The sequence below is a fragment of the Mustelus asterias genome, chromosome 1 (genome assembly GCF_964213995.1).
Source record: "Mustelus asterias chromosome 1, sMusAst1.hap1.1, whole genome shotgun sequence".
In the NCBI taxonomy this organism is placed as follows: Eukaryota; Metazoa; Chordata; class Chondrichthyes; order Carcharhiniformes; family Triakidae; genus Mustelus; species Mustelus asterias.
Window position 1 is genome coordinate 43,014,766 of NC_135801.1, and position 13,343 is coordinate 43,028,108.

The following is a 13,343-nucleotide window of genomic DNA, read 5'->3' on the forward strand; positions in this document are numbered from 1 at the left end:
GCATGCTCAGCAGGAGGTCTAGGTGTGTGAATGCCTAACACTATGTACAGTTAGTCTGCAACTCTTAAAGGCACTCTGTCCCTCTTAAAAGGGATGTTCCTGGGATCATATGGAGATCCATATGCCCCCTCGCAGTCAGCATCCCATCATTGCATAGGAGGTCACCTGTGTCATGCACCATTGGGCTGGGGCGAATATGTCAAGATCACAACAGAACTGGCCAGTCAGGACTAGAGGGAAATCAGCTTTTTGTCATGTCTGAGTTTTCCCAGGTGCAGGAGGTCATTGACTGTACAAACTTGGCCAGAAAGGCTACCTCACAGCAGCCAGGCATCCTATGTACAGGAGGGATTTTCACTCACTCAATTTTATGTATGACCGCCATGAGTGCTCCAGGTAGGTCTGTGCAAGGTTTCCAGGAAGCTGACACAATTCCTATTTTGTTAGAAAGTCCTAATTGCCTCAGCTCTTCAAGCCACACGTGTGTCTTCATAGCTAAATCCTTGGGGGACAAGAGATATACACTGAGGACATGATTCTGACTCCTGTACTATATCCCAAATCACAGGCAGAAGACAAATATAACTATAGCCACCTGGGTACAAGGGCCACCATTGAGCAAGAACTGGTCTACTGAAGATGAGCTTTCAAATGCCTGATAGATCTGGGGGAGCCCTGCACCCTCTAGGGTATCCTGCACATGGGTCATTTACAACCCTCAAAGGGTATCCTTCAACTTGTCATTTACTGTGTATTGCACAACCCAGTGCTAGACACGGCAGTAGTGCTGGAGTCAGAGGAAGATACTGAGTGAGCTGTATGCTTTAAAGAGGAGGATGTTTATGAAACACATGAAAAGGTTCTCCTTGATGAACGTGGTGCTGGGGCAGCCCAAGAAACAGGGGACTGGCACACGTGGTAAGGAGACATGCAACTCTTTCATCAGCTGGTGTTTTATTTGAACACAAACATAATCATAGAAAGATTCATAGAAACCCTACAGTACAGAAAGAGGCCATTCAGCCCATCGAGTCTGCACCGACCACAATCCCACCCAGGCCCTACCCCCATATCCCTACATATTTTACCCACTAATCCCTCTAACCTACACATCCCAGGACTCTAAGGGGCAATTTTTAGCATGACCAATCAACCTAACCCGCACATCTTTGGACTGTGGGAGGAAACCGGAGCACCCGGAGGAAACCCACGCAGACACGAGGAGAATGTGCAAACTCCACACAGACAGATGGGCCAACACATTCCATCCTGGAGACTGGTGTCACTGACATTTATAATCTATATGTTCATTGGAAACATTCCTGTGACCGCAATGTACAAAGACATAGAACATAGAACAGTACAGCACAGAACAGGCCCTTGGGCCCACGATGTTGTGTCGAGCTTTATCTGAAACCAAGATCAAGCTATCCCACTCCCTATCATCCTGGTGTGCTCCATGTGCCTATCCAATAACCGCTTAAATGTTCCTAAAGTGTCTGACTCCACTATCACTGCAGGCAGTCCATTCCACACCCCAACCACTCTCTGCGTAAAGAACCTACCTCTGATATCCTTCCTATATCTCCCACCATGAACCCTATAGTTATGCCCCCTTGTAATAGCTCCATCTACCCGAGGAAATAGTCTTTGAACGTTCACTCTATCTATCTCCTTCATCATTTTATAAACCTCTCTTAAGTCTCCCCTCAGCCTCCTCCGCTCCAGAGAGAACAGCCCGAGCTCCCTCAACCTTTCCTCATCAGACCTTCCCTCCAAACCAGGCAGCATCCTGGTAAATCTCCTCTGCACTCTTTCCAGCTCTTCCACATCCTTCTTATAGTGAGGTGACCAGAACTGCACACAATATTCCAAATGTGGTCTCACCAAGGTCCTGTACAGTTGCAGCATAACCCCACGGCTCTTAAACTCCAACCCCCTGTTAATAAAAGCTAACACACTATAGGCCTTCTTCACAGCTCTATCCACTTGAGTGGCAACCTTTAGAGATCTGTGGATATGGACCCCAAGATCTCTCTGTTCCTCCACAGTCTTCAGAACCCTACCTTTGACCCTGTAATCCACATTTAAATTAGTCCTACCAAAATGAATCACCTCACATTTATCAGGGTTAAACTCCATTTGCCATTTTTCAGCCCAGCTTTGCATCCTATCTATGTCTCTTTGCAGCCTACAACAGCCCTCCACCTCATCCACTACTCCACCAATCTTGGTGTCATCAGCAAATTTACTGATCCACCCTTCAGCCCCCTCCTCTAAGTCATTAATAAAAATCACAAAGAGCAGAGGACCAAGCACTGATCCCTGTGGCACTCCGCTAGCAACCTGCCTCCAATCGGAAAATTTTCCATCCACCACCACCCTCTGTCTTCGATCAGACAGCCAGTTACCTATCCAATCGGCCAACTTTCCCTCTATCCCACACCTCCTTACTTTCATCATAAGACCATCATTAAAACAGGTGTTCTTGACTACCGTGCATTTCTGAACATACCGTCAACAGTTTAAAGATTTGTACAAGATCAAATGCTGCGCTGAATAGATGTACAAATCATTTAAATTGGTAGTTGCACAAAATTCTCTTCAATGCATCCAAATTCAAGTCTGTGTGTGAAATACTAATATAATCCAATTAATCCGTGCTAGTCCTTGCAGCTATATGAACACTTTTAGAAATTTCTACAAGGTGCTCCCCCTCTGCCTTAGGTTGATGTGGGAGCAGACTGCTGCCTTTCTTGCTCCTGTGCATTAGATGGTGACCACCTTGGTCCTTGGGGCTCCTGAGGTCTACCGGGACCTTGCATCTCTCGGTGCAGCTGCATCTGTGCTGGAGAATGCCGTAAGAAGTCTCACAACACCAGGTTAAAGTCCAACAGGTTTATTTGGTAGCACAAGCCACTAGTTTTCGGAGCGCTGCCCCTTCATCAGGTAAGTGGCAGTTCTGTTCACAAACAGGACATATAAAGACACAAACTCAAGAATGTCACCAGAGCAGTGTCTAGTGTTTGTGTGCGTGGAGGCTGAGGAACTTCAGTGGTGGAAATATCCTGCATAAAGCCTCATGGCCTGAAGTCTCCCCTTTGAAGTTTCACATATTTTTGTGATCACTTATAGTGCTTGAGCTTCTGGCAATGGGGAGATACGCACCTGACCAATCTCAGTCACCCATTACTCCACTGAGTTCATGGATAGTCCATGCTCTGGCGGTTTACTTGTAAACCCTGCATCCAGCCAGTGCTGTGCTCCATGTGTCTTTCCATAAGGCTTGCCACTCTTTCAATTCAGGAGGCCATGCATTCACATGCCAGAGATACAGAGTCTGGATGGATTCCTCCGTCATCTCCTCACAGTCCTCCAGGTGCTCCAGTTTCCTCCCACAGTCCAAAGCTGTGCAGGTTAGGTGGATTGGCCATGCTAAAATTAGTGTCAGGGGGACTAGCTAAGGTAAATGCATGGGGTTATGGGGATAGGGCCTGGGTGGGATTGTGGTCGTTGCAGACTCAATGGGCCGAATGGCCTCCTTCTGCACTGTAGGAATTCTATGATTCACATATGGCTGATGATAAATGGGGCTCACCATCTGCATGGAGCTGACCATTGCTGGGCCTTTCTTCACTCTTCTGAGTGGGATTCGCCATAACTGCCATTGTCTCTGCTACCTTTTCTGTGAAGTGCTCACCAGTTAGTGTCATTGATTTTACATACACAGCTTAGACCAGCAAGGTGGGTGTTGTGCTGGTGGAGAATGACCAGGAATCAAGTGATGCAGGATGGGTGCTTTACTTATCTGTCTTTCATCTGTTGCTGGGCCTAGTAAAAATAAAATATTAAAGTGTAACAGTTTTATCACCAATGCCCCATCCTCCCCTTGGTGAAGAACTTTTAGTGGCTTTGAAGGCCCACACATGAACCTAATGCTATACATGATTTAGGGAATGTTGGACTTCTTTCAGAGCTTTCCATTCCTTAAAACCCACCTCGCCCGCAGCAACAGGCTGCTTTGCAGTGACCAACCGATTTCTAAAGCTTCCGTTAGCTCCAAGTTGGTGACAATGGCTACTCCATCTCTAGTCTGTTGGAGCTCCCTCACATTTTCAGCACATTCCTCCTGTAGTATAAACATGGGCAGTGCCACTGCGTCTCATGGCATCTATGTGTTCCTTCATCTAAGGCAAACTTCCAGTGCCATGGTATGGCACGGTGAGGTGGCCATTCAGCCTGGTGCTTGGTATTGCCCCATGTATGGATCAACCACCTGGCCTCCAATTTTATGGATGCCTTTCACTGAATGCTGGACTTCCAGATGACAACTGTTAATGCCACTCATTTTTCCAGACTGCAAAGTTTCAGTAAAGGGCTTCCTGCACTGTACCCAAGTTCTCGGCACAACTCCTCAGCTGCTGCCCATTTTGGTCACATCCTATGCCTCCTTCATTTTGACTGATGTCCTCCTCCTTCTGACTTGTGGGAAGAGGATCTGCTTCCTTTCATGGCTACTTGAACAAGAGTCTCAAGGGAGATATCACTGAAACATAGCGTGACCATTGCTCTCCTTAATGCCATCTCAGCACTCTATCTATATGCACCTATTTTCTGGATTGCTGCTGCCTGAATGTACCACAGATGCCGAGTAAAATTGCAGCTGCATGTGAGCTGCCTGCACTAGGACCCGCCCACCATCATTAACTGAATGGCTTCCCCAGTGCTAGTCCATTAACTGGCTGCTCCTCAGAAAAAAACACAGAAAGTCCTGCTGTCTGTCAGTGCGTATTTCTGATACACATTTGGTCCCGATATTGGGACTTTAACTGGATCAGTATAATCCTGCCCTACTATGTTGTGATCACCACTGCCAAGATGCTCCCTTCCAATTACCTGCCTTATCTGTTCTGGTTCTCTTCTCATTAATAGTTTTAGCAGTTGGGCTTTTCACATACTGGCTAAGAAAGGAGTCCTGCACACATTGTGAAAACTTTGTTCCCTGTACCTGTCTTGCTACCTCTTCTTTTCAGTTTATTTCAAGTTAGTTAACATCTGCCACGATTATTATGTCCTTTATTTATTTCATATATTTTCTTACATATTTTATCTTCCACCTCTTTTCCACTATTAAGTGGTCTGTAATATACACCAATTAATGTGATAGATCCCTTAGCTTTTATTTCAATCCATATGGAATCTGTTAATTTTGTCCCTTTTATTCCACTGCCATTATGCTGTATCTAATTAATACAGCTATCTTACTGCCCCTTCTTCTTTCCCTATCCTTTTTGATTATGTTATTAGATTCACCATTTAGTTGCCAGTTCTGATGTTTATGAAGCCATGTTTGAGTAATTCCATCTGGTTCTACATCTGGAGCCTTGCTACGGATTATTGCCTCCAGTGTTTTATTTTGGATGTTGTGTACATTGTTGTACAGACAGTTTAAGTTATTTTTAATAGTTATTGCTTTCATTTTATTTGACAGTCAATTAATATTTCTGTTTTATATCTTTATGTGTTCGCTCACCATTTGTTATCCTTGTTCCTGACCTCGATGTGACCTTTGCTCTTGCCTCTTACTCTTTATATTTTCAGACCTATAGTGGTGAGGGGTGTGGGGGGAATTTATGAAGCCCACAACAGTGGAAAACGTGACATGCAAGGTGGCTTAATTAGGCAGGATGTGGAATTTTGATTTCACAATGGCAGATTAGAATGCAGCAATAATGTCTACAGCGTGTTTGCAATGTATAGAAGTTCAAGCCACTCTGTGGCAGGTTCATACGTGTAACACAGTAAAGTGCATGAATAGTCCTTAATGTAAAACAGTTTTCAATAAAGCCTTACCCTCAGGATAAAGTCAGCAGTGCATGAGAGTCTCATGGCGCCCGGTTCACAATTGTTTAAAAAGTGCTCTATGTTGAGCTCTGTGGCACACGACAGTGGGTGATGAAAGATTGGTATTTGGGTGCCAGGAGGTGTGGTGGAGGGAAGGGCCCCATTTTCTGGGTGTGGTGGTCTCGTAAGGGGTCGGAGGGTGAGCTTGTGCAGGGTCAAGCAGGGATTGAAAGCTCGATAATGGTCCTAAAGGGTGGGTTCGCTGCTATGAATAGTGGGGTGCTGAAGATTGAATTGAGGATGCTGTGTGGCAAATGGAACAGTCATAGTCAAAGGGAGACATTGGACTCAGTCTAGAGGTAGGTTCAGAGGCAGGATTGGGTATTGGAAGGCCTCATGGGGTGGGTCATAGAAGTGGGCGGCATGGTGGCACAGTGGCTAGCACTGCTGCCTCACAGGGACCCGGGTTCAATTCCCGGCTTGGGTCACTGTCTGTGCGGAGTTTGCACGTTCTCCCCGTGTCTGCATGGGTTTCCTCCAGGTGCTCCAGTTTCCTCCACACTCCAAAGATGTGTGGGTTAGGTGGATTGACCATGCTAAATTGCCCCTTAGTGTCAGGGGGACTAGCTAGGGTAAATGCATGGGGTTATGGGCCTGGGTGGGACTGTGGTCGGTGCAGACACGACGGGCCAAATGTCCTCCTTCTGCACTACAGGATTCTATGATTCTAAGTGGATAAAAACATGGAGGAGGATAACAGGAGGGTTCAGAGTCAAAGTGCAGATTGGGATAATCATGGATGCAGGCACAGGGGAGAGATAGAACATGCAGAGTAATGTTAATAGAGTCCAACGGAATTGGGGAGGGTCAAGGATAACAGAGGTGAGAGGAAAGGTTATGATGGGTGGATCAAGTATGATGGGGGCAAGAATAAGGGTGACAGAGAGAGGGGAGAAGCTACAAGAACAATCTCAAAAGTCACACATACCATACTTTTTAGGGTCTTATGTAAAACACAACTTCTTTGAAAGTAAACTTGATTAATATGGGAGGAGAATTATTTTGACATATGGGTGGAACATAAGAAACATTAGCAGGAATAGGCGATTCAGCCCTTCAAACCCACTCTGCCATTCATTGAGACCAGGGGCTGGTTTCTACTTCAATGTGCAATCCCCATATCACTTGATGTTTTTAATATTTAGAAATCCATGAATCTCAGTCTTGGACATACTCAGTGACTGAGTCTCCACAGCCCTCTGGGGCAGAAAATTCCAAAGATTCACCACCTTCTGAGTAAAAACATTCCTCATTCCTCCTCATCTCCATCCTAAATGACCGGCCACTTTGTCTGAGACTATGTCTCCTGGTTCTAAACACCCCAACCTGCATCTACCCTGTCAAGCTTGTAAGAATTTTATATGTTTGAATAAAATTATTTCTCTTTCTTCTAAACGCCAGGCAATAAAGGCCCAGTCCATTTAATCATTCCTCATAGGACAATCCCTCCAACCCAGGAATTAGTTTGATGAACTCTGTTGCACTCCCACTATGGCAAATATATATTTCCTTTGGCAAGGAGGTCAAAACCGGATACAATACTCCTGGCATGGTCTGACCAGGCTCTATATAATTGTAATAAGATATCTTGGCCGGAATTTTCTGGCTGTTCACATCCCACCACCGCTGTCAACAAGGATGGAGAATTAGGCGCTCTGCCAAATCTTTGTTCACTGCAGCGGGATCAGTGAATCACGCCGGCATGAACAGCTGGAAAATTCTGGCCCTTTACTCCAATACTCAAATCCTCTTGTGCGGCACAGTGGCACGTGGGCAGCACGGCAGCACAGTGGTTAGCACTGCTGCCTAACAGCACCAGGGACCCGGGTTCAATTCTGGCTTCAGGTCAGTGTCTGTGTGGAGTTTGCACATTCTCCCCGTGTCTACGTATATTTCCTCCGGGTGCTCCGGTTTCCTCCCAGAATCCAAAGATGTGTGGGTTAGGTTGATTGGCCATGCTAAATTAACCCTAGTGTCAGGGTGATTAGCAGGGGAAATATGTGGGGTTACAGGAACAGGGTCTGGATGGGATTGTTGTTGGTGCAGACTTGATGGGCTGAATGGCCTCCTTCTGCACTGTAGGGATTCTATGATTCTTGTAGTAATGAAGGCCAACATACTTCTTGCCTTCTTAATTGCTTGCTGTACCTGCATGTTAGCTTTCAGTGATAGGGTAGAGCGCATGTTGTGCACAACAGGTCGACTAGTTAGTTCAATGGATGAGAACCATGGATGGGAATACTCTCTCATGTGTTCCATCCTCTTCACACAGTACAATTACTGTAATAGCCATGAGTCTCATTCAATTTCTCCTGAAACCTCAGGAATAGGAGGAGAGAATGTGAAGGAGAGCTCTGGCTGTCCACCACAGAGGCCACAAGACCAATAGCAGACAGCACCAGAGGGGTGCCTCATCCGATGTAGACATCCAGGGAAGTATCAGTGGAGGCAAGCACTGGTGCATCAACGCATCTACAGCATGAGAACAAATGATCTCTATGCATCAGACAGGTGATGCCAGTGACATGCGAGGATGTCCAGAGAAAAGTTTGCTGAGATGTGTCAAATTGCTCATTAAGAGTGCAGTGAAGCGGATTTGATGGGAACCCCATGCTAGTGGCCCTCAAGATTACAGTGACACTCAATTCCTACACCAGCAGTAGCTTCCATGTAACTGGTGGTATATTTGGCACCTCATTGGCTGTCACATATAGATACATAGAGGAAGTGATCGATTTGGTCATGGGCAATGACTTTATCCACTTCACAATCCTTGAAGGTAACTAGCCTGGAAGGTCAGCAATGGGTTTCCTTAAGTGCAAAAACTCCTGGAAACAGCCAGTTGCAAATGTAAATTATAACAGTGTCACTCCATGAATGTACAACTGGTGTGCGACTATAGACCTGTGCACATTTCCCAGAGAGCTGTCACAGCACATACACCTTGTGCAACTCACAGCTTCCAGAGGTTTTGAAGCCCCAGCCAAGATTGATGGATGCATCCGTGGTGACAAGGGCTATCCCCTACGGATGTGGCTGATGACACTAGTGTGGCACCCCTGAGCAAGGCACAGGAGCATTACAATCAAGGTCATATGTCCACCAAAGTTATCATAGAACACACCACTGGGCTTCTTAAACTGTGGAGATGCCGGCGTTGGACTGGGGTAAACACAGTAAGAAGTTTAACAACACCAGGTTAAAGTCCAACAGGTTTATTTGGTAGCAAAAGCCACACAAGCTTTCGAAGCTCTAAGCCCCTTCTTCAGGTGAGTGGGAATTCTGTTCACAAACAGAGCTTATAAAGACACAGACTCAATTTACATGAATAATGGTTGGAATGCGAATACTTACAACTAATCAAGTCTTTAAGAAACAAAACAATGGGAGTGGAGAGAGCATCAAGACAGGCTAAAAAGATGTGTATTGTCTCCAGACAAGACAGCCAGTGAAACTCTGCAGGTCCACGCAACTGTGGGAGTTACAAATAGTGTGACATGAACCCACTATCCCGGTTGAGGCCGTCCTCGTGTGTGCGGAACTTGGCTATCAGTTTCTGCTCAGCGACTCTGCGTGTCGTGTGTCGCGAAGGCCGCCTTGGAGAACGCTTACCCGAATATCAGAGGCCGAATGCCCGTGACCGCTGAAGTGCTCCCCAACAGGAAGAGAACAGTCTTGCCTGGTTCAACTGCTCCATGACAGACTTCCTACAGAAACTCGGCACACATGGAGCAGTTGAACCAGGAGCGCTCCGCGTCACAATGGATGTCTCGGCACTCTACACCAGCATCCCCCATGACGATTGCATATGTATTCAAGTACATTTTCTGCTAATGATGTCATTATCTTTACATTCAAATTTTCTGAATCTTCCAATAAATACTATCCTTGCAATTATTACCAACCCACAGTAGGAGGCTAATGGACACCATACTATATCAAAGTACTTAATTTGGAGTTCCCCAATTATGCCTTCCAACAACTATATGTGAATATGCAATGCCCATACAATCAGACTGCTGTTTCTTTTCAAGAATAGTGAACAATTTTACACTACACTTGTTTTATTTCTTTGAAAGTTGTGAATGCAGCCTAGTCGATCACATAAACCAGCCTGCCATCCATTGACTCCATCTACACTTGTTGCTGCTTCAGGAAAGCAGCCAGTGTAATCAAGGACCACACGCACCCAGGACATACTCTCTTCCACCTTCTTCTGTCAAGAAAAAGATACGAATGTCCGAAGACATGTACCAACCTACTCAAGAGCAGCTTCTTCCCTGCTGCTGTCAGACTTTTGAATGGACCTATTACACATGATCTTTCTCCTTACCCTATTGATAACTGCAACACTATTATCTGCCCCTCACCTTCCCGTCTCCCCAGTGTACTCTATGAACTCTATGGGTTTGATTCCCGGCTTGGGTCATTGTCTGTGTGGAGTTTGCAGATTCTCCCCGTATCTGCGTGGGTTTCCTCCAGGTGCTCCAGTTTCCTCCCACAGTCCAAAGATGTGCGGGTTAGGTGAATTGGCCATGCTAAATGGTTCCTATTTTCAAGAAGGGGAATAGGGATAGCCCAGGTAATTACCGACCGGTGAGTCTAACCTCAGTGGTTGGTAAACTGATGGAGAAGATCCTGAGGGACAGGATATATGAGCATTTAGAGAGGTTTAGTATGCTCAAGAATACTCAGCATGGCTTTGTCAAGGGCAGATCGTGCCTTACGAGCCTGGTGGAGTTCTTCGAAAATGTGACTAAACACATTGACAAAGGGAAGGTGGTAGATGTGGTTTATATGGATTTTAGCAAGGCGTTCGACAAGGTCCCCCATGCAAGGCTTCCAGAAAAAGTGAGAGGGCATGGGATCCAAGGGGCTGCTGCCCGGTGGATTCAGAACTGGCTTGCCCAAAGGAGGCAGAGAGTGGGTATAGATGGGTCTCTTTCTCCATGGAGGTCGGTCACCAGTGGTGTGCCCCAGGGATCTGTTCTGGGACCCTTGCTGTTTGTCATTTTCATAAATGACCTGGATGAGGAAGCGGAGGGATGGGTTGGTAAGTTTGCCGACGACACGAAGGTTGGTGGGGTTGTGGATAGTCTGGAGGGATGTCAGAAGTTACAGAGGGACATAGATAGGATGCAAGACTGGGTGGACAAGTGGCAGATGGACTTCAACCCAGATAAATGCGTTGTGGTCCATTTTGGTAGGTCAAATGGGATGAAGGAGTACAATATAAAGGGAAAGACGCTTAGTACTGTAGAGGATCAGAAGGACCTTGGGGTCTGGGTCCATAGGACTCCGAAATCGGCCCTGCAGGTGGAAGAGGTGGTTTAGAAGGCGTATGGGGGGTGGCCTTTATCAATTGAGGGATTGAGTTTAGGAGTCCGGGGATAATGATGCAACTATATAAGACCCTCGTCAGAACCCACTTGGAGTACTGTGCTCAGTTCTGGTCGCCTCACTATAGTAAGGATGTGGAAAAGATTGAAAGGGTGCAGAGGAGATTTACAAGGATGTTGCCTGGATTGAGTGGCATGCCTTATGAGGATAGACTGGGGGAGCTCGGTCTTTTCTCCTTGGAGAGACGAAGGATGAGAGGAGACCTAATAGAGGTGTATAAGATGTTGAGAGACATAGATCGGGTGGACTCTCAGAGGCTTTTTCCTAGGGTGGAAATGTCTGCTACGAGAGGACACAGGTTTAGGGTGCTGGGGGGTAGGTACAGGGGAGATGTTAGGTGGAAGTTTTTCACACAGAGGGTGGTGGGCGAGTGGAATCGGCTGCCGTCAGTGGTGGTGGAGGCGAACTCAATAGGGTCTTTTAAGAGACTCCTGGATGAGTACATGGAGCGTAATAGGATGGAGGGTTATAGGTAGGTCTAGAAGGTAGGGATGTGTTCGGCACAACTTGTGGGCTGAAGGGCCTGTTTGTGCTGTAGTTTATCTATGTTTCTAAATTGCCCCTTAGTGTCAGGGGGACCTAGCTAGGGTAAATGCAAGGGGTTATTGGAATGGGGCCTGGGTGGGACTGTGGCCGGTGCAGAATTGATGGCCCAAATGGCCTTCCTTTGCACTTTTGGATTCTATGATTGGTATGTTTTGTCTGTATAGCTCGCAAGAAACAATAGTTTTCACTGTATCGCAATACATGTGACAATAATAAATCAATTCAATTCAATTAAAACATCTAATTTATCAAATGGCCCCTTATGAAATTTTCTTTGTGATCAAACAGCATATTAATCATTTGTGATAATGTGGGATGACTTTGCATAGTAATAGCTGATCATTTACATGATTGTCGGTGCTAATTTGATTTACCCAAAGGCACTCTTGCTGCACTTGCATCAGGATTTATCCAAAATGATAGCCACGATAGGACAACTATCAAAAGAGTTGGAGCATAAACACCCATCATGTAATATCCAACTTGTCTTCTTAGTGTAAATATCACTTCCACACAGGTGTAATATCCTTTAATAAAAACAAATAAAGAAAACAATATCATACTTTCTGCAGTACAATGCAATATTTAATATCATTTTAGCAACTAGTATATTGAAGAAATCCATATTCAAAGCAGAAAGGATCATTCAGTTGATCTTGCTATTGTAGCTTCAACAATTTTGCAACAAACCGATCAGGGTCTTTAATAATTAAAAAAATATTTTTCCAATTACAGTGATAAATAAGACTGTGACTTACAATAACATGAGAACAATACTGTTCTTAATTTCGAACAGTTACATTGATTGGCTTAGCTAAAGTTATCCACCTATATGTAGAAAAGCCTACACTCAGTTGTAATGATTAAAAACCATTGTTTACAAACTGCACTTCATTCTTTTACAGGCAGAAAACAAAGATAAAAACAACCCATTTCACTGGGATATTGACCCTGTGTCTAAGGAATGCCTGAAATATATTCAATGCCAAATAGGCCTCAGGCACTTTTCAGGCAGCGACCTTCAATAGGAATTAGATCCTTTATATGTGTTAATGAGGGTCTTAATGCATGATAAGATTCTTTCATCAAAGCTGTTTGGTGCTGAGCGGAGTAGTTCCTGCTTTGCTCACTTTTGTTTTATTCCACATATGCAACTTCTAGGCAACAATTTTAAAAGAACTGTCTTTATTTTTACATGAAGCCAGTGGGGCAACTGGAGTGTTTGCCAATTCCACAATAATCTTTGAGTTTTCTGCAAGCCCATGACCACCCAACACCACCTTCCCATTCTCCTCCTCCTACCTGATGGCTATTGCTGGGGAGGTTTGTGGAGCTGCCTATGTGCCGATATGTTCGAGGTGAGCCTTGGCTTTGGACTCACACTCCCTGAGCACAAACAATTTCAGCTCCAAAACAGGCCAAAATGTATTTACACCTCAATTTCTTTCACACAATAATTATTAGCCCAAAACGTCCTGGTTCCCAGCGTTGAA

General features: G+C 45.3%; 1 protein-coding gene across 1 annotated transcript in view; it reads right to left on the reverse strand.

The window, feature by feature from the left end:
- The window catches only part of glrbb (glycine receptor, beta b), a 290,676-nt gene that overhangs the window by 94,804 nt on the left and 182,529 nt on the right, over positions 1-13,343 (reverse strand). The window contains exon 7 of the mRNA XM_078212000.1: positions 12,225-12,377. Coding sequence (XP_078068126.1) covers positions 12,225-12,377 — 153 coding nt within the window. The remainder of the gene's footprint in view (positions 1-12,224; positions 12,378-13,343) is intronic.